This window comes from Diabrotica virgifera, chromosome 7, assembly GCF_917563875.1.
Source record: "Diabrotica virgifera virgifera chromosome 7, PGI_DIABVI_V3a".
NCBI classification, from domain to species: domain Eukaryota; kingdom Metazoa; phylum Arthropoda; class Insecta; order Coleoptera; family Chrysomelidae; genus Diabrotica; species Diabrotica virgifera.
The window spans coordinates 90,484,779-90,511,305 of record NC_065449.1 but is presented as its reverse complement, the minus strand read 5'-3'; the positions used below and the strand labels follow the sequence as shown (position 1 = coordinate 90,511,305).

Sequence of the window (26,527 nt, the reverse complement as noted above, 5' to 3'; positions counted from 1 at the left end):
GACGTCCATTGGACGTTCCAATGTACACAGATGTACGTCCATTGGATGTCCATAAAACGTACTTGTGCTATCTGGGTGTATAAGGTGTGTCAAAAGTAGCAGGACAGTCGAATGTTTCGCGAAATCAAAAACCTGAAAATGCGTTTTCCATATTTTTCAAAAATCTATCAAATGACACCAAACACGACTCCACACTCCACCCCTGGAGGTGGGCTGGGGGAGGTAACTATAAAATCTCCTATCTCCTCCAACGGAACCTCCACTTTGTATTGCATAGGTACAGTCCGTACAATATACAGTAAGAAAAATGAAAGAATACCCATGAACGAACATATAAAACACGCTGTATTTTCCTGTCACCTTGTCATACAAACAATTGGCCAGTGCAAGTACATGTAATAATTATTATTACATGTACTTGCGCTGGGCAATTTTCTTTGTGACAGGGTGACAGGAAAATACAGCGTGTTATATATGTTCGTTCATGGGTATTATTTCATTTTTCCGACTGTAGATACCGTTTCAAGTTATCTACGTCAGAGATAAAAGTTAACATTGTTGCCTAAGTACAAAAAAAGTTTTGAATTCATTTTAAATCAAATATATCACATAATTATTGCGAAGTGAATTATATAACAAAACAATTTAACATTCAATGTAAATAAATAAAAACATTAGAAATAGAAAACTAGAATTACGTTAAAATTTACGGTAAAGTAAATTATCCACTCTACATAGTTTTTGAATCAAAACTTTTATTCTCTCAATAACTTTTACTTATAAAAAAGGTATACTACATTTATCTCGCTAAACTCAATCGTTTTTAAAATAAACGCATTTTAATTCTGCGAGGCAACATAATTTTTTTGCATAATATCATTGTAGTTACATCCGTAAAATAACTTAAAATCATAAAAATCTTCAAAAATGTAACGCAAATTTCTTCAAAACGAATTTGCGATGCAATGACATAAATATGAGTCACTTTTGATCAATTATATTTCGTACGTTTTTCGTTATTTTATCTGTATAGTGTCAAAACTCAATTTTTTTTTAATATTGTTAATATATATTTAATACGCTATTTTATAGAGCTTCAAAAACCATTGTAACTGACAAAAATAGTTATTATTCTAATTTTAATAATTTTTGAACTAAACCCGAAAATGTTTAGGTCAAACTTTAAACGTCGTTTTCTCGAAACTTTGCTTTTTTGACTTATGACACTCTTTGAGCGGAGGTGCGAGAGGATACGATATAAGGTCGAACTGCACCGATCTGTTTAATGGAAAAAAATTATTTTATATGTAAATTAGTATGTTAAACATATATATAAAGCCTATAGGATATGTAAACATAGGGGTGCCTATTTTTATCCTGTCAAAACGATTGGGTTGCCAGGTTTAAACAGGTGTCTTGTTCATAGGTATTTGCACCTACTTGTTTGATCTATCAACCAAACACAAAAATAAGCACTGTTTAATTTCAAATACGATGATATAGGGTTGCCCGTAAAAAGCCTGTTCTAAATGAGGGTTGCCTAATTTTTAAAATCTTACAGAGTTTACTTATGAATAATTGAACATATGTAAAACTTTGTTATTACTAATTTTACGAAAAAAAGTTATAAATGTAAATCCTATGATTCAACCATCAGATTATGTCAAGTTTTGTCAATTTTATACGAGTTATGTCAAAAAAATATTAATTTCGGTCAAGAGTGACTTCGGCCTTTATTTTTCACAAATCGAAAATTGTTATTATGAAAAGGTATTAGTAATCGAAAAATATGTTTTAGTGCGCAATTACATCATTATAATTGGAAAAAAAATTGCAAATTTTTCTGAAACTAAATTCCAAATTTCATTTTTATTTCTTACAAGTAGGATAACTCTTTTATTATTAATTTTGCGAAAAAAGCAATTGTTCATAAACAGCTTTGAATTGTCTAAAATCTAAGGTGCAGCCATCATCAATTTTATAAATTTTATACGAGGTATGTCAAAAAATATGAATTTCGCTCCAGAGAAAAGTTATGCAGCATTAAAAATATGTTGCAATATAGAATTATATCCTTATAATTGGAATACTGTGAAATATAAAGGTATAATAAAACTCTTGGGCGAAATTCATTGGCAAAATTGGCAAAAAAGGAAAATCACTGGCAAAAACTGCAATATATACGGTTATGATTTACTTTTTATTACTTTAATATCACTTAATCTTTATTTGATTACTCCAATTAATTATTTAATCACTTATCCAATTGTCGCAAATCATACAAAAAAATTAATAAAAAATCTCAGGGTGCCTTTTTATAATACAAAAAAAATATCTAAATTATCTTATGTTATAGGTACTTATCTTCTCTCGTGGTTTCAGTATCTCTCAGTTGGTTCTAATCGGGAAAAAATATTAGGAAAAGGAATTAAATAGAAATATAAAATAAGCATACAGAATTTTATTATCAAAATCAATACTCTAAAAATCGATCAAATTTAAAACCTGTGGACACAGCTGTCCGAATGAAATTTTTACCACTTAAATTTATTCTAGTTAAAAAACAATTTATCGGTTTGTTCCCGATGACTTTGATAAAACAAGCTAAACAAACAAATTTAGGTATTCGCAAATTACCTATACTTCCTATTTACTTTTTGACATATTGGAATCTTAATTCATATGCTTTTACTCAAAATTTTAGTTTCCGAACATAAAAATATCTTTCACATAAATTGACTGACCTTTTGCTTCACTCACTCTGATGTCTTCTCTTGACCCAAAACAGCTCTCCCTCGTTGACTATGTTAGGCTACCCATCAAAGCCCTCTCCGTTCTCAAGCTTAAAAATCTATCAGCATACCAGCACCAATTCTCCAACAAAACACATACTCCAAAAATTCTCTCCTCTCCTTCTCACAATAATACAGAATCAAAGAGGTATTTCGTCTCAATTTGATCTGTCTCTCGTTCCACTTTTCAGCTCTATTCTCCACTATCAAAACACCCACTGGTACTTGCTATCTAACTATCCACGAAAACGTTGACTGCTCTTCAGCGATGCCAATCACATAATGAGTTCCTCTTTCCAAAACTATCTCAACATTCAAAACTAAACTTTCTCCATTCCAAAGTGCCTAGCCAATCAGAAACATTTATCTCCCCACCTTCCTTTTTTTTTGGAAACAAACAGTCATTCTCTCAAAAATATTCCTACCAAAACTTACGATTTTCCGGAAATTATCTAAATATTCCTATTAGTTAAAAACGTATTCAAAATTCCAAACTTTCTTTACATTAATTTCCTAAGAACTAATTAATGTGGCTTTTGGAATCGTGCATAACAAAACATCGTTATAATCTCCAAATACCCTGAACAATTATGGTCTATTCGTATCACTTTCTTTCCTAATGTGTTCTATTTTTCAGGGAAAAAGCTTACTAACGATAAATCACTTCTTAAAAACTACTTATAATAAATAGTTACAAATCAATGTACAGGGTGGATAAAATTTATGTGCCCGCGTTAGATTAAAAAAAATTAAAAATTTTATTCTATCTTTGATTGATAGATTGATCCACAATAACATCCCCGCCTTTTTTTGAGATAAAATCGTTTTTAATAAGTGCAACAAAAAAATGATTTTCTCTCGACAACAACAGTTTTCTCTTATGTCAAAATATTTATTCCCGCCTGAAAATTGTACTTAAAATTATTGACAACTAAATAAAAACTCAATTCTCCATTGTTGTTATGCACCCTAGTTACTACCTAACAACCAAAGTATCTATCTTGATAAAATGAATGAAACTAGTCAATATGACGAAAAGAATTAATTTTATAATTTATAATAGTCTCAATCGTGCAAAAAACGTTATAAACATGTCGAACGTTAAGGGTAACCGATCTCAGACAATAATTGGAGTCGTCGCTCCGCTCCTTAATTCGTTATCGTTCTCGTTCTCCATACTTAATATACTATACTTTATTTTCAACCTCTGTTTTACTGAGTCTGTCGTCCTGAAAGAGTTACGTTACAATCTAACTAGGTTAAAACTACTTTCGGTACTTTGTCATTATATGGTGACATAAAACTGAGTCGTGTAATTCTTAGGGGAAGGACGGGGAAGATGACGCAGCGTCTAAGATGACGCACCTCTGTATTTTATCAAGTACTTCACTAAATTCAGTTTTTATACCCGTGGCGCCCTCCTTTAGAAACTACTATTACTTTAAAACTTCATCGGTCAGCTTTCGTACTGTTTAGTATCTGTGAGGCAGAGTAACGCGATACACGTTGATTTCTTGTTATTTTTGACACTGCGAATATTAATGGTAAGTTGTTTAAAAATGGTTCCATTGGATTTTCTTCATATTCATGGTAGTAGGTGATATTTATTTTCAGTTAGCGAGGATTTATCTGTTAAATATTTGATGATGGATAATTTTGATAACCATTTTTTGTAGGTTATGCTGAACAGGCTAAGTTGACGCAGACTGCGTCATCTTTGCTGTTATAGTGCGTCATCTTTGCCTTTTCAGTTCATTACCTTAAATAACAATGGAGTATAGAATATTTATTATTTAGTGTCTATTTTGCATTTTGAGGCATCTTTTTCTTTTTTAGAAATGGGAAAATATATACGAAAAACACAGAGAGGATCATTTTCTGCAGCAGCTCTTAATGCAGCATTGAATGCAATTTGTAGAGATGGTCGTAAAATTCGGGAAGTGGCAAGGGCATTTTCAATACCAGAAGCTACATTGAGGAGAAAACTTAAGGTTAAAAATTTATTAAAGGAAGTCAAATCAGAGTCTCTTGGTAGAGCCCCATTGTTTTCGGCACATCATGAAAAGGAGATACTAGATCATGTTCTCAAGCTGGCCAATTTATTTTTTGGTATCACTTGCATAGAGCTGAGAACCATGGCATTTGCTTATGCAGAACGCAATGAAATTAAACACAATTTTAATAAGAATAAACAAATGGCTGGAAAAGACTGGTATCTAGGATTTATAAAACGAAATCCTCAAATTTCCTTGAGAAAGCCAGAAGCTACAAGCATTAATAGAATAACAGCCTTCAATAAAATAGAAGTAGACCGCTTTTTTAAAAAGGTTGGAAACAGTGCAAGAAAAATATAAATTTCTGCCAGATCGCATTTACAATGTTGATGAAACCGGTATATCTACGGTTCCTAAAGAATCATGTAAAAGACTTGGACCCAAAGGAGTAAAGCAGTTTGGAATCATTTCTTCGTGGGAACGAGGGAAGAATATCACGGTAATAATGGCGTTCAGTGCCTCCGGTAACTACATACCTCCATTATTTATATTTCCCAGGAAGAGGATGAGCCCACAGCTTCAGAAAAATAGACCAAGCGGTTCGATTTACAACTGCACGGATAATGGATGGAGTAATACGTCTATGTTTTTATTATGGCTGAAGCATTTCCAAAAAAAAGTCCTGTCTAGTCCAGATAATCCCGTGCTGTTAGTATTAGATAATCACTCGAGCCATATTTCACTGGATATTTATAATTACTGCAAAGAGAATGGGATTATAATGGTTATTATTCCACCCCACACATCCCACAAATTACAACCTCTTGATGTGTCATTTTTTTCTTCATTAAAATATGCGTATGGTCGCCATTGCAATTCCTTTCTAAAATCTAAGATCAGCAACTCAGAGTTTGAAGATAAAATTACTCCATATGATGTCGCCGAGATTTTTAAGTTAGCATATGATCAGGTGGCAAATATTGATAAGGCCGTTTCTGGTTTCGGAACGTGCGGAATTTTTCCGTTAAACTCTGATAAGTTCACAGAAGATGACTTTTTTCCTGCTGATAATTTAAACAATGATAGCTTGGATAGAGATGTTTCTCCTGAACCTGCACCTCAGGGAACACCTCCACTAATAATAACACCATCTATAAGAGAACCAGAATTACCACGTCCATCAACCAGCCGACAGTCTCCTGAAAGTCGTCACACAACCCCCACAAAACAAAATGAAATAACCAAACGTCCACATATTTCTCTTTCACTTATTTCTCCAGTTCCTTTGCCCAATAAAAGAATTAAAAGAAAATATGGACGACAAAAGCAACATTCTGAAATTCTAACAAGCACCCCTTTAAAAGAATTCTTAGAATAAAAAGAGAATAAAAAAAAAGAAAAACTGGCGAATTCGGAAGAAGGAAAGAAAAAAGTAACCAGACAAGTATTGGTTAATGATGCAGGATTAAAACTAAATAAAAATAAAGGGAAAGCCAAAGTACAAAAAATAATCAAACAAAAAATAAACAAAAAAATCTTGGAGGATAGCGATACTGAAGAAAGCGATTTTGATGAAGAAGGTCTTTGCAATGACGATGAGTTGGATGACATAATCAACGAGGGAGGTGAAACTGATATCTGCATATTATGTGGAGACTTCGGCAAAAAGACGGAAACATGGTTCAGATGCACAAGTTGTGGACAATGGGTGCATAAAGAATGCAGTGGAGCCAAAAGTCCCGAAAACTACATTTGTGACTTTTTTTAATATGTTAAAAAAGCTTTGTTTACATTTTCTTACTTTCAGTATTAAAAAATAAATTTTCTTTTCATATCACTTGCGCTTTTAATATAGATACCTACATGCGCCATCTTCACCATCACTGTGCGTTATCTTTCCCTCGGTGGAAGGTAAGATGGCGCAAAAGCGTTTTTTTTAAAGCCGCATAAAAAATACTTCCTTTTATTGAATTTAAAAATAATCCTAGAAATTGGTTATAGAAATGTCCAAATTACAGGCTCGTAGCATTCAAACTTAGCTTAAATATTTTTTACCCTTAAATAAAATGTATTTTGCTTAGGTGCGTCATCTTCGACGTCCTTCCCCTACATAAAATCTATCATTTAATCTGGGCACAATAAAAAATAAATGTTTTAGAAATAAGCGTTTTATTAACAATTAAATCACAATCCTTATCACAATTTAGCTCGGTGTAGCAAAAACAATTTTAACATTTTCCTCTCTATCTAAACCTACATAAAAATTTATAGTTTTAAAAGTTTCTACAATTCTTTTTATTCTTGGAAGCCAAAATTACCAGAAATAAATTTAGAATATAAATAATAGTTTTAATTATAGTACCTAGAAATAACATTATGCTTCATAGAACTTTTGTCAGGATGTATATATTGGTATGCAGGTTCTCCTCCTTCTATTACCCATATACTACCGTGTGGAGCATATTTAACTACTTCCATTGCTTGTCTTGCTAATACGTCAGGGCTGAAACATTATAATTTATTATAGTTAGCCTATGTAAATTTTACAAGGAAAGAAACTTTTTAAAAATTAAAATATCAGAACAAAAAAAAATAAGAGAAAAAATAAGAGTAAAATGAAAACACGCCAAAAACTAAACAGACGTCAAGAGATAATCCGATAATTCAGTATCACCTCGTCGAAAAACCAAGATAAAAACCAGAGATTTGACAGGAAAAATAATGAAAACCGTGTCAGGATATGAAACAAGAAATTTGGGGCGGATATTATCACAAAATATTCAAACAAATATCTGGAGCTCGACAGGGATGTATAATATCCCTTATCCTATTCAATTTTATGTAGTGAACACATAATGCGTCAAGTTTTTCAGAAATGGCTAGGTGGAGCAACGATAGGAAGAAGAAAAATCAAAAACCTACGTTATAGGGATGGGAGAAACCTACCGGTTTTAACCGGAAAACCGGTTTTTTTACTTAGCAATAACCGGTTTCACTGGTTGTTTTTTGTCCCGGTTATAACCGGTTTTTTCTTTTTAAAGTAAGGTGGTTTATTAGGTTTTTACGGTTATTCCGATGGGTGAGTTGCTGGAATTTAATTAAAAATGAATATAATAAAACAAACGGTAATTTTATTGTTGTAACGAAAATGTGTTCCGTTTAGGTCTCTCGGAGAGGGTCGAGTCGGTGTGTGTGTGTGAACCATTCACGTGTTGTGTAGTGACTAAAGAAAAAAACCACAAACGATAAATATGTTTGTGTTTCTTTTGCTTTGACCAGCTGTCAATAAATCACTAGGTCTGAATTGACACTTCGCTGGATTTATCACAACGCCAAACTGCTTGAGCCTTTTGAAAATCTCTTCCATATGCGACATATGCTGCTCTTCGGATTCTGATGCAATGATAATGTCATCGATGTAGGCGTAGGCGAAATCTAGACCACGTAAAATCTCGTCTATGAAACGCTGGAATGTCTGTCCTGCGTTTTGTAAACCAAAAGGCATATATAAGTATTCGTACAGCCCAAATGGTGTGGTAACGGCGGTTTTTGGTATGTCTTCGGTGGCTACTGGTATCTGGTTGTATGCTCTCACTAAATCTATTGTAGAGAAAATTGTCTTACCAGCTAGCGCCTGACCGAAATCTTCGATGTGCGGAATTGGATATCGATCTGGAACTGTTTTTTTGGTTGAGACGTCGATAATGTCCGCAGGGTCTCCATTCCTCACCTTTCTTCGGGACCATGTGCAGTGGAGTAGACCAGTTACTTTTCGATGGTCTTATGATGCCTAGTCGTAGAAGATTTTCGAACTCCTTTTTAGCCCATTGCAGTTTGTCAGGTGCTAATCGTCGACGCTTCGAAAAAACGGGTGGACCTGGTGTTGTATCGATGTGGTGCTTGGTTTGATGTTGAATGTCTTTCACGATACCGGCGGGTCGCGTGATTTCCGGAAATCGTAGCAGCAGTTCATGGTAACGCGACGCTTCCGCGATAGTCTTTACGCTGCCGTCGAAACACTCCTTAACGAGTTCCTTTGTTCGAAGTGTTGTCGTACTGTCTACTAAGCACTGGTTAGCAATGTCCACTAGGAGCGCGAAATGGGAAAGAAAATCAGCACCGATAATGGGCTTTGAAATGTCCGCCACTACGAATCGCCACGTAAGATCACGCCGTAGTCCGATGTTTAATGTCAGTTCACATAGCCGTACGTCGCGATTTTAGTGTCATTGGCCGCGTATAGTTCGTATGAAGTCTTTTCGCGTGCACCCCGTACATATTTTCGCGGGAAAACGCACAGATCGGCTCCGGTGTCGATTAAAAACTGTTTTTTTTTGTAATGTGTCTGTCACGAAAAGGCGGCGAGACTTTGGGCTTCCATCGGATGCCGCATTTACCGACTGCCCGTGACGTTTCCCTGTTGTTTGCACGGAGGAGAGCACTTTTGAGCTTGGTCACCAAAACGGTAGTGATACCAACATAATATGTCACTATTATGTTCCCTACTGTACCTACTGTCTCTAGGATATGGTCTTCGTCTTGAGTTGCTGCGGTTTCGACGGTATGTGTTAGCTTGTGCTTGAGCATTTGACAAGCTGGATAGCTGGATTTTCATTTCAGTTAATTCGGCTGTCAATTTCTCTATGGTACTTTCAAGAGCGTTAGAAGCTTCTGAAATTTGGGCCCTAGGAGCTATCGCTTCAGATATTGTGTCAGGTAGCTCGGCAACTGCGTCCAAACTAGCTTTAGCTTGAGTAGCTAGAATAGCCTGTGTAGACGCTGGCAGTTTACCTAACCACAGAGACCTTACAATATTTTCTGGTACCGTTGTGCCTGCTAAACACTGTAAATGTCGTAAGAACTGCGAAGGTCTTCGATCGCCCAGTTCTTCATACTCGAGTAGTCTTTTAATCTTTTGTTGCTGTGATGCACTAAGTCTCTTAATTAATTCTGATTTTAATTTTGCATACCTCTCTGTGGCTGGTGGTGAAACAATGATGTCCCTAACTTCTAATATGTAGGCTGTGTCTAAATTGACAACTATATAGTTGAATTTGGTTGCGTCACTTGTTATATTTGCCAGTGTAAATTGGTTTTCTACTTGCAGGAACCATATTTCAGGATCGTTGGGCCAGAAAGGTGGGATTTTAACTGAAATCCGATCGATTGAAGCACTGGTGTTGGCACTGGTATTACCGTCCGTCATTTTCGATGTTCGCTGTATATTATTAACCGGCAAAAATATATTATTAACACTAACTTTTTTTTTAAATTTTCGCGGCGGTTTAAAATACTCGCGGGAGTCACCAATATTCCGATGTGTGAGTTGCTGGAATTTAATTAAAAATAAATATAATAAAACAAACGGCAATTTTATTGTTGTAACGAAAATGTGTTCCGCTTAGGTCTCTCAGAGAGGGTCGAGTCGGTGTGTGTGTGAACCGTTCACGTGTTGTGTAGTGCCTAAAGAAAAAAACCACAAACGATAAATATGTTTGTGATTATTTTACTTTGACCAGCTGTCAATAAATCACTAGGTCTGGCGTTCACTTTCGCAGTTTTAAGAACACAATTTCGATGCATTCTTTGTTGACATAATGGTCTGATATGATAACTAATTTATGTGGGTGAGGAAACAGATGTTGACAGAGCAAAGCCATTTCACTCTTAGCATTTTTGTGTTTAATTTAATGTGAATTTCGAACGATTAAGTTGTTTCGCTTTTGAGAAAAAATATTAAAATTAAAATTAGCGAAATCGACTTCCACTTCGGACGTCGTTGTCACAATACAAAATATTAATAAATTAAACAAAAATGTTGTTGCTTAGTAAAAAATTCTTCTAATAATAAGAAATGGTATTAGAAAAAATAGTCGAGTAATTAATTTTGGCATGCGAAAATTGGTTGATTGTCTTTTAATGTCACTTTCTTTAAGTAATCCTATTGGAATTTTTTGTTTCAGATGTGCCAATCCTAAGAATTAGTGTCTGCAATCGGGCACATTTATTTTGGTACTCTCTAAAAAACATACGACTTATGGGATAATAAGTAATATGTGCGCAATGACGGTACTATTATAAGAATGCAGGAAATATAATAAAAACGCATTGATATGTTATACACCTAAATTTCCAAAAAGCGTTTAACAGATTCCAACATGGTCAAGTCATACTGAAACACATACACCTAGATCTCAAGAATCTCAATTTAAGCAAAAAGCTATACTATAGTCAAACAGTTAGACAAACCAAGCAGAAATGCAAAGAGGAATCAGACAGGGTTGCGTGCTGCCACCACAATAATTTAATCTTTGCTCCCAACTAATATTTCAGGGGGCTATGGAAACGAACTGAAGGTGTAAGAATTGGAGGGAGCATCATTAATAACATAAGATTTGCAGAAGATACCGCAATCATGGCAGAAAATATAGACGATTTACAAATTCTCCTAGAAATCATTAACAGAGAAAGCAATAAGATGAAAATAATGAATATAGATAAAAGTGTAATTACATGATAATCTCGAAAAGCCCTGTTGACAACATACATTTGATATTAGAGGGTAAGCCGTTAGAGAGGGTCGACAAGTATAAATATCTCGGAGCAATTATAAGCTCACACCTAGATTAAGTTGAGAAGATAAAAGTCAGAATAGAAATAGCTCGAAAATGATTTATAAAATATAAGTCAATGTTTACAAAAAAAGACATTGAGTACTACTATGTAGGGTAGAAGCTTGGACTCTGAAAAACCAATCCGCAAAAAAATTGGGACATTCGAAATGTGCCTATATAGGCTACAAAATTCCTTGGACTGCAAAAGTTTCAAACGAAGAAATGTTAAGACGAATTGGACATGTCAGAAAGCTTACGAACACAATTAAAATAAGAAAAACATCATATCTGGGCCACATATTTCAAAACGAAAAATACTCTGCTACACGTCATCACGTCATCATGCAAGGAAGAGTATAGGGAAGAAAAGGCTTGGGAAGAAAGATGAAATCTTGAGTGAGGAACAGCAGAGATTGGACTAACCTCAGTGTTAAACAGAGAAGAAGTGATCGCTAATCTTAGTTAGAAGACGGCACAATAAGGAGAAGATTCATTAGAACTATCAAAATTTTAATTGAAAGATAAAAAAATATGTTCATGTCTAATAAAGAAACTGAGATATTTTTTTTTGAAAATATGAATTTTTTTAGCTTTCTAATTTGTAGTAGTACCACATTTTCATAAAATGATTAAAAAAGAACTTACTCTTGTGTGGGCCATGTAGCGACCTCGCTTTTACAATCTTCGTATATGCCTCCTAAACTTTTGCCATCAATTTCAGAAATTAGCGGTGTATGTGTAACACCAGGGCACATTGCTACCACTCTAACCTTAAAACAAAGAAAAATTGTTCTATAACAATTTCCTTGTATCACCTTCAGCCACAAAATATATTCACAATACATAACTATATCGACGGTTGAAAGGTAAAAGGTTGTAACCCACTAATTAACTTTTTTCAGGAAGTTGAAAAAACGCTCCATTTAAGTAATTTTATGACCAGGAATTAACCTATTAATTTTTTGAAGTTATTTTCTTGTGACACTTTTATAATCAATTACTTTTAATGGGAAATAAGCCACAATTTTACCAAAAAAATAATTTTATTAACGTTTCGAAGCCCAAATCGGGTTTCGTTGTCAAAATACAAAATACTACTAAAATAAACAAAAATGTTGTTGCTAAGTAAAAAAATTCTTCTGATAATTTATTTAATCTGACTCATTTATATTGGCAATTCAGACGTATATTATACCAATATTTATGAGTTGCGTTCCTGGGACGACTTTACTAAAGGATAGTTCATTCGATTACATGAAATCCATACCCAACTCAAGAATATCCGTCACAAAAAAATCATAGCATGTAATATGTCTTTAAAAAGACAACCAAATGCAACGATGACAAAAAAATTCTCGCGTTAGAGATTCCATAGTAAATCACGAGGGAAAACCAGGAAAAAAACCTCGTGGTACTATCCCGACATCGTAAGTATTTGGTCTTACATTTAATTTACTTTCAAAAAACTATTAACAAATTCTGACTTTAATATGTTTAAATTATAAATAATATTAATAATACATGGATATACAACAAGTAATACTAAAATATAAAATTTGTACTAACTCGATATGTTATTGAATTACTAATCGTGGTATTTTCTTTCTATTGACTTCCTCTTTCAGTATGGGTAACCACATCTTACTTATAATAAAATAATTTTTTTGGTAAATTTGTGGCTTATTTCCCATTAAAAGTAATTGATTATTAATTTTTTCCATTAATTTCTAGATGAACTATTGATCTACAAATTAATGAAAAAAATTATTAGGTTAATTCGTTATAAAATTGCTTAATTGGAATGTTTTTTTTTCTTCATGAAAAAAGTTGATTTGTGGGATACAACCCACACTTTTTACCTTTCAACCGTCGATATATTATGTAGTTCAGATACCAAACTATTTAAATTAATTTTTCTTCCAAACGGTTGGCATTTTTTCGAGAATGGGCGATTTTGAAAACAAATTCCGAAATAGGCCCAAAAAAATTTGATTCCAAAATGACCTATTCTTTATTCCATATTTTGCTCCTCACCTCACACGCACACGCACTGTTTTACTCAAACTTCTTTTTTGAGCTTATACCAGTTGGAAGAAAAGAAAGGTTTCTCTTATAATATATAAGCACGGGTATACATTAAAATCGTGACGTATAGTTTATACTAAATCCTTGTTGTGTGTTTTGAGAACACGTTGTTTTTTAATTTACCTGATATCTTTAAAAACAGAGAAAATAGATAGTTTTATTCTTTAACGTGTATTTTAACTGAAACTATAATAAATTAACAATAAAAAATAACAACAGTCCACTAAACTTTAAAAACATAAAGAAAGAGAACTTAACTAATATCGCGTGTTCTCCCCCTACTGCTAAATATACACTACGTTTACTTTTCGATTAGATATAGGGACTTAAAATGCCAATACTGCCGGCTAGGGTGGTTCGAAAAACACTTTTTTTTTTATTTCAGATCGCTATAGTGCGCAAAAGTTGCCATTGGTATAGACTTGAAAAAAGCACTAATTATTATTTTTTTATTAATTTGTCTTCCGGTCGCGCAATGCCATCAAAGTTAGCAAAAATTGTGAAAAACCTTAATTTTTCATATATTTTTTTAACAGGCCAAATGGTTTTAATTGCGTTCCTATACCATGAATTAACTACTAAAAGTATAAAAAATCAATATAAATGCACTTATTATACATTTGTTTCATATCTTCCGGTCGCGCAACATAATGCAAAATGAGTAAAATTAGTTATTTTTGCAAAATTTTGAAGTTTGACTGTTTGGTACAATTTAATCATACGACTTTTAGAGATGGTATAGTTTAATTCAATTACAATAATATATTTAAAATCCAAGCATATAAGATAAATTTTGATATTCAATTGTTATTCGGTCGCGCAGCTTCGTCAAAGAAAACAAACTACCGAGAGGTGAGGCGAAAGTGACGAATGCCAGCGAAGCGCGCGCAGCCACAAGTAAAGATACATGTGGGAATACCTCTAAAATGGAGTATTTATCTTCTCCATTACAACGAACTGCCATTCCACCACCTTTTCCAACACTTAGATGAAAATACAACAGACCCAATAGGATATTTCGGACCAATTGGAAAGGTCCTACCTGATTGTGAAAGACTACCACTTATTGATTTTAATCCTATTGATTGTGAAATTCCAAAGGTTGATAAGCGTATTCTTAGCAAGCACCAATAATTGTACTTGCTTGAGATATCAGAAGTCATCAAGTCAGGACATTGTTCAGAAGACTTTGTAGTGGGTACGTGATCCTAGCCCAACGTCACATTCAAGGTGGCTTACTACTGCAAACCGAGTTTTGCGTTTCTACATCAGTGTGTCCAACCCTTCTGAAAATCTGAGAGAGATTGTCACATTCATTCTCAAATGTTATAATATGCCTCTGTGGTTTGCCACAAAAATAAACCACAAATTCACAGATGGGCCTAGACATGATTACAAAATCATTGAATCTTCAAGGTACTTACCAGAAGAGCTGGTAACTAATGACAGAAACCAAGTCCGAGAGCTGGGCTTTAGGCGTATCATGAAGGAAAATCAAGCAATATCTGAAAGTGACTCTATCAGAATCTTTAAACCACCAAACTTAAACTTTGAATCTAAATAGTATTACGAAATTATCAAATGGAACACCAGTACACTGACTCCCCTCTACTGCTAAGAACATTGACTAATGAAGAGATAAAACAGTATGTGAGCAATGACTTCAAGCTTGTTATGAGTATAGATATATATTTACTTTGCCATGCTATACACAGGCAGTTGAAAGATGCGTTAAGCTAGTGACCGAAGCTTCAAGTAAAGTGTGTGGACACAGTTCCAGAGACGGCTATATTAGAACCACATTATTGCATCGCTCAGCGATGCCAACGATTAAAATCATCAACAACTGGTAGTCTTTCACAATCAGGTAGGGCCTTTCCAATCGGTCCGGATATCCTCTAGTGCCTGTTGAATTTCCATCTAAGGGTTGGAAAAGGTGGCAGAATGGCAGTTCGTTGTAATGGAGAAGACAAATACTCCATTGTAGAGGTCTTCCCACATGTATCTCTATTTGTGGCTGCGCGAGCTTCGATGGCATTCAACACTTTCGCCTCGCCTCTCAGTAGTCTGCTGTTTTTGACGAAGCTGCGCGACCGAATTCCACTTGAATATCAAAATTTATCTTATATGCTTGGATTTTAAATATATTATTGTAATTGAACTAAACTATAGCATCTCTAAAAGTCGTATTATTAAATTGTACTAAACAGGTAAACTTTGAAATTTTGCAAAAACTACTAATTTTACTCATTTTGTCTTATGTTGCGCGACCGGAAGATATGAAACAAATGTATAATAAGTGCATTTATATTGATTTTACATACTTTTAGTAGTTAATTCATGGTATAGGAACGCAATTAAAACCATCTGGCCTGTTTAAAAAAAATATGAAAAATTAAGGTTTATCACAATTTTTGCTAACTTCGATGGCATTGCGCGACCGGAAGACAAATTAATAAAAAAATAATAATTAGTGGTTTTTTCAAGTCTATACTAATGGCAACTTTTGCGCACTATAGCAATCTGAAATAAGAAAAAAAGTTTTTTTCGAAACACCCTACTGCCGGCTTTCCACATTCAATAAGGTACGTACAGTTGAGTCCGGGAATCTTTACCCGTGCGTCATCATTTAAAGCATACGGAATAAGTCGATGATAAGTTGGAAATTGAAATTTACTAAATGCAACAGCAAGTGACTTGCTGTTGCGTTAATAAATTTCAATTTCCGACTTATTATAATTATCCGACTTATCATATTATAAACTTCTAAATTAACATTACATTACATAGTTTCCCACCTTTAGACTTCTGTGACAGGAGTATTTTATAAAATTCTACTGTCACACTGACACTTGTCATACTCCTCTAATACGTCTAAAGGTGGGAAATTATGTAATTTAATGTTAATTTATACGTTTATAACGATCATTTCCATCTCCACTAGTTTCATCTCTTTTTGTTACGCAATGTATTATGTTTTCCATCTTTTGCGTTATTTTCCTGGTTATAAACGCGCTCATCACTCTATGTGATACTATCACAGTATAAAGAGGGACAGTAAAACCTCTTCCATGTCGGCACTTTGATCTCAAGAAGTAATACCGGCAGTACGCAATACTGATCTCAGTCAGTCAACTACTCGCATCACTCGAAAATTGTTCGGTACCATGACCAAAATTTATATGTTTGTAACGTCTAAGTGGTTGTTCTTACTGTTTTATTATTTTTAATTAAAATCCAGTAATCCAAGAAAAGTAATCTTTCATCATCCGGAGTTGCACAGCAGACTAATGTTCTTAATATACAAACACCTACAACCCGAAGTAGCCGGTACTTTTTTTATATACTTTGACCATTAGCTCTGATGATGACACATATATGTCGAAAGCGCTTAGCTAAGGAAATTAAATATATTTACACACTTTAATATACTTCTTTCACTTTCTTCATTCATTCAAGTGTGTACAAAACTTCTCAGTCTTTCAACCAAGACAAGAAGCATATATCGGAGTTGAGTTCGTCCGCCAACAAGATGGTCTGATGATATAAAACGGATCGACAAAAATTGGATGCAAACAGCATAAAACTGGAATACATGGAGAAGACTGAGGGAGACCTATATCCAGCAGTGGATAGATCCGGGTTGAATGATGATGATGATAAATGAATGTTTAAATAATTTGAGAAGCCGCTTTATTTAACCATTTGCCGGTAATTTAAAAATCGTATTACGTTACCTACTCCTTGTAAATTAGTAATTTCAGAACTTCAAAGTATTTGTTCGAATCTGCCGATGGACGAGTACGCAACGATATTATAGTGGAATAATAAGCAATGTTGCCAATTGTAGCGCTTCCTTCAATGTGGTATATCTAATTAAAAACTAAACGTACTGTGTCAGCTCCACATCGCCTAGGTATGCTGAAGATTCTTCTTCTTCTTCTTCTTCTTCGTCTTCTTTTTGTATAGACATGACTCTGTCTGTTTTTTCAATGTGCCTCTAGTAAGTTGTCGTTCCACCGTTTTCGTGGTCTTCCCACTGATCGTTTTCCTATTGGGGAACCGTCTCTCGCTGTCCTGACTATCCTATTTGTTGTCATTCGGCTTATGTAGTCATTCCATTCTATTCTTCTGTTTCTTACCCAGTTATTAATGTTATACACCTTGCATCTCCGTCGTATATCTGTACTTTTTGCTCTGTCCCATAAAGTCTTACCATTAATTTTTCGAAGGGTTTTCATCTCCGCTGTTTCGAGCAATCTTTTTGTCCTCTCTGTGTCGGGTCGTGTTTTTGCCGCGTATGTCATTATTGGTCTGATGACTGTTTTGTAAATTCTGCCTTTCATTTCTTTTCCGATATTTTTATTTCTTCATATTGTGCCATTCAGGCAACCTGCGGCTCTGTTTGCTCTATTCACTTGATCTTCTGTTTCGAGCCTTCCGGAGCTAGATAGTGTGATGCCCAGGTGTTTAAACTCCATCACTTGTTCTATTATCTGACCTTTCAGCTCCAATTTACATCTTATTGGATCTGCTGTTATAACCATGCATTTTGTCTTTTGTGAGGAAATTAACATGTTAAATTTTCTGGCGAATATGTTGAATTGGTGTAGCATACGTTGTATTAACTACAACATCTATTTTACTGAATTTTAAATGATAATTTTCACAATGGAGTGTGTTGTTACATCATTTCTAATTTCAACAAGCTATACACTGTACACAGTGGATAATTTTTCAACTTCCTGTGGAACAGTCATTTCTGTCTTGTCATCGTTCGGAGGTTCCTCTCCATTTCATTGTCACTTGCTGCCACACTTCCACCATGTGAACAAGTCAAGTCACAGCTCAGATGTTACCTGGGGCATATTAGTAAAAATATTTCAAACATCCACGCTTAAATTAACATTTTAAACCTATGTTTCCTTGATGGATTACTTATACAGGGCTGTAACCCTCATATTTTTGTTATATTATATCTTGGTGGTTAGCATGTAAACTTCACGTGAGTATAACCTACAACTTTTCTTAACCGTATTCAAAATTTCAAAATCTTTGCATTATTTTACCAGGTTATATTCATTTTAGGTAAGCACTGATGATGACTGGTAAACCAGTCGAAAACTAGTTATGTGATTGTGATGTAGCCCTTTTTAGGGATTTTAAATATATACCTTTTATAAAGGATTTTACTGTTGTTTGTTGTAAATCATCTTCACTTTGAATAAAAATCATCTTCACTTTGATTTGATGCTGAATATTAAGCGGGCTATTTTATTTGGGTCTATGGAATTTTAGATAACAATAACCATAGTTTCTATATCTTTCAGGAAGTATGAAGGGATTTTTGTTTTTAAAGTCATTGGGGAAAATAAAAAAAAAAAATGTTCACAAAACATACGACTACAACCTATTTTCGAGAGTAGGTACACCCTTGTATCTTGTTCTCTCTAAAGGGTATCTTAAACTTAACATAAGAAAAACATTTCTGTTTTTCCATCCGGTATAATCTCAAAAAAAGTTTGAGTAAACCTTTGCCAAACAGTGTTGGGCAAAAGTTTTCTCAACACCTTACACATTTTACCTTATTTTTATTGTAAAATACTGGCTCTCCCCAAGATCTTGTTAAACCTATTACAGCGTGTTTCGTACTGCAATATATAGGCAAGTGCCCTGAAGGTTGAATTCCAGCTATTGAAGATGTATTCACAATAAGGCCTTCTGCTCCGCTCTTATAAGATGGAAGGTACGTTTCGTAAGCTAGAAGCATTACATTGACGGCACCTTTCTACAAAATAATTAAATTCTGACAAGGATAAAAATATAGGTAAGTTAACTTAAGCGATTATCATGTAATAACTTCAGCGTCATCTCCAAAAATTATTCATAAATGTTATCCATATGAGAATTTACAAGCTATGTGAAAGTCAAATTTCGCCCAACCAGTTCGGGTTCATAAATGCTATTGGTACGAGAAAGGCTTTGTTTTCAATACTGCCGTCCTTAGGAAAAACGCCGTATCTGCAGAGAGATCACATTTGAGTAAAATCGGTTTTTGTTTAAATGTCTAGCCGTTGAAAACTATTTAGAATTTTTTTTTTGTTTTCTACTTTATATACATAATAAATATCATAGAATTCATATTTATACATAAGATTGGCAAAATATATTTTATTTACTCTAAAAACTCATGTTACTGCGTTCTTTCTAAGTACAGTGGAACCTCGATAACTCGGATTAATCGGGACCGCGACCGATCCGGGTTATCAAAAATCCGAGATAGCCGGAGAATATGGTAAAAATTAATAAAATACGGTATACTTACAGATAAACTCCGTTAGAATTGAAATAACATGAAATATATTTATAAATATGCACAGTACCTACTCATTAAAATTACCAAAAAAAAAACACCAAACACAAACGTAAGCAAATGGAAGCGAACAATACAAGACACACAATACAGTCACAATGATGTAATGTTATTATTTAAGAACAGTGAGACCTAAAGACCATTGTTTATAAAAGAATTTTTTAAATAGTCTTTCCTAAACAATGCTGACAGTTTGAAATAAAAAGGAATAGATACTACAGACAGGTGGCTCTTGTTTCTGCGGCGTGTGCTATGAGTCATTTTTAATATCGTATAGTTCAAATTACACACATACACATTATCTCTCAAATATTATATTACATACATTTTTATTGTTGAAAGGTTTGTCTGATAATTAACTATTTTGATGGGAAATAAGCCACAAATAAATTGAAAAATACAAAATATTGAAAATCAAAATTGGAAAGAAATCCTTTGTAAAAGGTATAAAATTTTTTTATTAAAAATCCCTTAAAAGGGCTACATCACAACAAAACGTTTTCGATTTTTATAAAAAATCATCATCAGTGTTCGATCTAAAAATAAGTATAACCGATTTAATGAATATAAAGTTATTATTTAAATTTTGACAAAGGTTAGAGCAAGTTGGTTATACTTACAAACTGGATGCTAGCTAAGCCACAAAAGAAAAATATCTGGGTAAAAACCCTTTACATATAATATAGATGCCTTAAAAGTGCATACTTCGATAAAAAGGCCTGTGATGGTCACATGGCAAACAGGATAATGCCCTAAGGTAAGGTATATAGGTTTCCCAACATGTGGGATCCAAATTGAGTTGATCACATTTCAATGACTTAATGGCAACTGATTGCAAAATGATTGATGTTTCTGAAAGGTGTCAAAAGACAGATAGACAACGTGACGTGGAATTTACCCTGTATTACGACAGCCAACTAATTGTTAGTAAAATATTTAATGAAAATTTACATAGTAATAACAAACATCAACAAAGTTATGGCTATAATTACATTTAAGTAAGTACCTTGAATATGTAAGATGAACGTGAAGTAAGAAATGATTTTTATAATGAGAAATAGCCAGAATCTATGCAGCCATCTATACATGTTCCTATTCTAATTGAAGTAAGTTCAACTGTGCTGTGGAAAATTTGATTTCTATGAATTAAAAGGAGTGTTTGGTTAAATTGTACCAATGGCAGAGTAAATTAGAGAGTCTGTAGTAAATGGAAGTCTGATATTAAAGTAGTGTTGAAATTAAGATAAGTTGTATGAGTCACAGGAGGAAACTGATATGATATAATGATATGTGAATTAATTGGTTAAGGTACCTGAGTGTTGATATTGGAAGTGAAGAAGAATATCAATTGAACTAATAACCTGGCAAAAGTATGAGGTACTTTTATGTAACATAAGCATCTAGGACTAAACATGTTTATGAAATAGGGATTTTTTTGGATTTTTTTTTCCTATTTTTTATTTTTTATACCAAGTTATCGAGTTGAATTGAAAAGGTTTAAAACTGGATGGATGTATGAAGGTGTATTGGAAAACAAGCAATATGTGTAAAATTAGAAGGTAGTGAATAATTTGTGATTTGATATCAGAATTGTTTACTGTAATGAGGTGTGATGAAAAAGGCTGGGCGCCCCAGAAACCAGACCCCACATCTATGGATAAGAGAGTGGAAGAATTAGTATAAAACCTTTTATAAATATTTTTCTGAAGTTTAGTTGGACCTATAACGAAAACCTGATCAAATGGCGATAAGTTATGAAATTGGGTGGAAAAGAACAAATAGTGTTAGAGTTGTGACTGGTCGATTTAGTAAAAACTGTGGAAAAAGTTAAAGTAGATTATTTTGGAAGACTAGCAGAAGTTAAGGGATAATGAGTTGATGTTAGAAATGTCATCTGTTAGATAAGTAAATATGGAGGAAAGGTTAATATAAATGAAAAAAGAGTTTGGAAACAGCAAAGAAGTTTTGAAATTTAGGTTAAGAAAAAAGTTGACGATGTAAGGGATTGAAGTCACGATTGAAAGACACATGGCGGTTAACACAGTTAGGGCTACTTTGCTTTTCTCTAATTATTTCCAAGTCCTCGTATAGGTCCAGTCTTAAGAAATTCTTTTGAGGTATGTTGTGTATTAGAGAAACATTTTCCGGAATGTTAAGAGTATGACTGTTTTGTTTTAAATGTTGAGAAAAGGTGGAAGTGTTCTCTCTTTTTGTGTGTTCAAGGGAACGAGATGCTAGTGACCTACAAGTTCTTCCTATGTACGTAGCATCACAGTCAGAGCATTGAAGTTTATAAACCCCACTACGATTCATGTAGTTGATAGGGTCTTTGGAGTTGGAAAGACATTGTCCTAAATTATTGGAAACTTTAAAAGAGATGTGTATGTTATCAACTGATCTCTTGATAATATTACTGATATCACCGGAAAGGCTCTCTTGATGGAAAGGTAATGAAGCATAAATGGGTCTGGTGGTCAGATCTCTGGGAAACGCAGCCTCCCTCAGAACCCTCAGTTGTCTCTTATGAAGGAGTTTGGTTATAAGGTTTGGTTCGTAACCGTTATTGAAAGCAATTTGTTTGATAGTGTTGAGTTCTTTAGTGTAGTTAGATTGAGATAGGGGGATGGTTTCTAGACGGTGTATGTAACTGTGGAAGGCAGAGTATTTATGTGACATTGGATGGTTTGAAGACAAGGGTATGGCATGATCAGTCTGTGTTGGTTTCCTATAAATACTAAAATCGAAGTGGTCATTCAATCTGGTGATGGTGAGGTCGAGAAAGTTAATTGAATTGGAAGATTCAAGTTCCATAGTGAACTTAATGTTGGGGTGGATTTGATTAATTTTAGAAAGCAATAGCTCAGCTGATGTGGAGGGTCCTGTTAAGAAAACTAGACAATCATCTACGTATCGAAACCAGTGTAGAATTTCAGGATTTTTCATAATCTGTGTGGATTCTAAACGATCCATAAATATATCAGCTAAGAGAGGAGATAGACAACTACCCATAGCTAGGCCATCAGGTTGCCTGTAATATGTATTATTAAATACAAAGAAATCTTGAGATAAGCAAAATTGTAATAATTGGATGATTGAATTGGTAGTAGACATAGTAATGGAGCTGGCTCTAAGAAGAGAATGTACCAGATTAATAGTTTCTTGTTTGGGGACCGAAGTAAAAAGGTTGCTGACATCGAATGAAAGCATAGTAATGTTGGGATGAAGATTAATTTGTTGAAGTTTATTGACTAGATGATTGGTGTTTTTGACTGAGAAACGAGGGGAAAAATTCGTCATAGTGTTGATAAGGTTAAGTATGAATTTAGAAAGGATTGAGATCAATCCTTTCTAAATTCATACTTAACCTTATCAACACTATGACGAATTTTTCCCCTCGTCTCTCAGTCAAAAACACCAATCATCTAGTCAATAAACTTCAACAAATTAATCTTCATCCCAACATTACTATGCTTTCATTCGATGTCAGCAACCTTTTTACTTCGGTCCCCAAACAAGAAACTATTAATCTGGTACATTCTCTTCTTAGAGCCAGCTCCATTACTATGTCTACTACCAATTCAGTCATCCAATTATTACAATTTTGCTTATCTCAAGATTTCTTTGTATTTAATAATACATATTACAGGCAACCTGATGGCCTAGCTATGGGTAGTTGTCTATCTCCTCTCTTAGCTGATATATTTATGGATCATTTAGAATCCACACAGATTATGAAAAATCCTGAAATTCTACACTGGTTTCGATACGTAGATGATTGTCTAGTTTTCTTAACAGGACCCTCCACATCAGCTGAGCTATTGCTTTCTAAAATTAATCAAATCCACCCCAACATTAAGTTCACTATGGAACTTGAATCATCCAATTCAATTAACTTTCTCGACCTCACCATCACCAGATTGAATGACCACTTCGATTTTAGTATTTATAGGAAACCAACACAGACTGATCATGCCATACCCTTGTCTTCAAACTATCCAATGTCACATAAATACTCTGCCTTCCACAGTTACATACACCGTCTAGAAACCATCCCCCTATCTCAATCTAACTACACCAAAGAACTCAACACTATCAAACAAATTGCTTTCAATAACGGTTACGAACCAAACCTTATAACCAAACTCCTTCATAAGAGACAACTGAGGGTTCTGAGGGAGGCTGCGTTTCCCAGAGATCTGACCACCAGACCCATTTATGCTTCATTACCTTTCCATCAAGAGAGCCTTTCCTGTGATATCAGTAATATTATCAAGAGATCAGTTGATAACATACACATCTCTTTTAAAGTTTCCAATAATTTAGGACAATGTCTTTCCAACTCCAAAGACCCTATCAACTACATGAATCGTAGTGGGGTTTATAAACTTCAATGCTCTGACTGTGATGCTACGTACATAGGAAGAACTTGTAGGTCACTAGCATCTCGTTCCCTTGAAGACACAAAAAGAGAGAACACTTCCACCTTTTCTCAACATTTAAAACAAAACAGTCATACTCTTAACATTCCGGAAAATGTTTCTCTAATACACAACATACCTCAAAAGAATTTCTTAAGACTGGACCTATACGAGGACTTGGAAATAATTAGAGAAAAGCAAAGTAGCCCTAACTGTGTTAACCGCCATGTGTCTTTCAATCGTGACTTCAATCCCTTACATCGTCAACTTTTTTCTTAACCTAAATTTCAAAACTTCTTTGCTGTTTCCAAACTCTTTTTTCATTTATATTAACCTTTCCTCCATATTTACTTATCTAACAGATGACATTTCTAACATCAACTCATTATCCCTTAACTTCTACTAGTCTTCCAAAATAATCTACTTTAACTTTTTCCACAGTTTTTACTAAATCGACCAGTCACAACTCTAACACTATTTGTTCTTTTCCACCCAATTTCATAACTTATCGCCATTTGATCAGGTTTTCGTTATAGGTCCAACTAAACTTCAGAAAAATATTTATAAAAGGTTTTATACTAATTCTTCCACTCTCTTATCCATAGATGTGGGGTCTGGTTTCTGGGGCGCCCAGCCTTTTTCATCACATCTCATTACAGTAAACAATTCTGATATCAAATCACAAATTATTCACTACCTTCTAATTTTACACATATTGCTTGTTTTCCAATACACCTTCATACATCCATCCAGTTTTAAACCTTTTCAATTCAACTCGATAACTTGGTATAAAAAATAAAAAATAGGAAAAAAAAATCCAAAAAAATCCCTATTTCATAAACATGTTTAGTCCTAGATGCTTATGTTACATAAAAGGACCTCATACTTTTGCCAGGTTATTAGTTCAATTGATATTCTTCTTCACTTCCAATATCAACACTCAGGTACCTTAACCAATTAATTCACATATCATTATATCATATCAGTTTCCTCCTGTGACTCATACAACTTATCTTAATTTCAACACTACTTTAATATCAGACTTCCATTTACTACAGACTCTCTAATTTACTCTGCCATTGGTACAATTTTACCAAACACTCCTTTTAATTCATATTAGAAATCAAATTTTCCACAGCACAGTTGAAGTTACTTCAATTAGAATAGGAACATGTATAGATGGCTGCATAGATTCTGGCTATTTCTCATTATAAAAATCATTTCTTACTTCACGTTCATCTTACATATTCAAGGTACTTACTTAAATGTAATTATAGCCATAACTTTGTTGATGTTTGTTATTACTATGTAAATTTTCATTAAATATTTTACTAACAATTAGTTGGCTGTCGTAATACAGGGTAAATTCCACGCCACGTTGTCTATCTGTCTTTTGACACCTTTCAGAAACATCAATCATTTTGCAATCAGTTGCCATTAAGTCATTGAAATGTGATCAACTCAATTTGGATCCCACGTGTTGGGAAACCTGTATACCTTACCTTAGGGCATTATCCTGTTTGCCATGTGACCATCACAGGCCTTTTTATCGAAGTATGCACTTTTAAGGCATCTATATTATATGTAAAGGGTTTTTACCCAGATATTTTTCTTTTGTGGCTCAGCTAGCATCCAGTTTGTAAGTATAACCAACTTGCTCTAACCTTTGTCAAAATTTAAATAATAACTTTATATTCATTAAATCGGTTATACTTATTTTTAGATCGAACACTGATGATGATTTTTTATAAAAATCGAAAACGTTTTGTTGTGATGTAGCCCTTTTTGTGATGTAGCCCTTTTAAGGGATTTTTAATAAAAAAATTTTATACCTTTTACAAAGGATTTCTTTCCAATTTTGTGATTGATGGTATACAGCCAACTACAGGAAAACCTTTTCTTTTCCTTGTGGATTTTGAAAATCAAAATGTTTATCTGATGAAAATCGGTCCGGGTTAGCCGGACTTCCGAGTTATCGGGGGCCGACTTATCGGGGTTCCACTGTATACTACATAAATTAACGTCTTCCTCCTTAGGAAGAATGCAGTACTGCGTTTGCGCTAATCATTTTCTTATTTTATAATACAGTAGACTCTCTCTATAACGAACACGGTTAAATGCGAGGTTTCGCTTATAAAGAGGTACACTAGATGTCCCATGAAATTCCTATTAAACTGAACACCTCTATAACGAGGAAAAATGAAATCGTAAAATATGTATCTTTATTATTCTTTATCTATTTTTAGCGCTG

General features: G+C 34.0%; 1 protein-coding gene across 2 annotated transcripts in view; it reads right to left on the bottom strand.

Moving 5' to 3' along the window:
* Positions 1-6,938: 6,938 nt before the first annotated feature.
* The window catches only part of LOC114329512 (15-hydroxyprostaglandin dehydrogenase [NAD(+)]), a 59,113-nt gene continuing 39,524 nt past the window's right edge, over positions 6,939-26,527 (bottom strand). The window contains exons 4-6 of one of the 2 annotated variants that reach the window (XM_028278650.2): positions 19,070-19,273; positions 12,046-12,170; positions 6,939-7,289 (exon numbers count right to left, since the gene is read on the bottom strand). In XM_028278650.2, coding sequence (XP_028134451.2) covers positions 7,136-7,289; positions 12,046-12,170; positions 19,070-19,273 — 483 coding nt within the window. In that variant the 3' untranslated portion in view covers positions 6,939-7,135. The remainder of the gene's footprint in view (positions 7,290-12,045; positions 12,171-19,069; positions 19,274-26,527) is intronic. The other variant, XM_028278651.2, reaches the window with a different exon arrangement.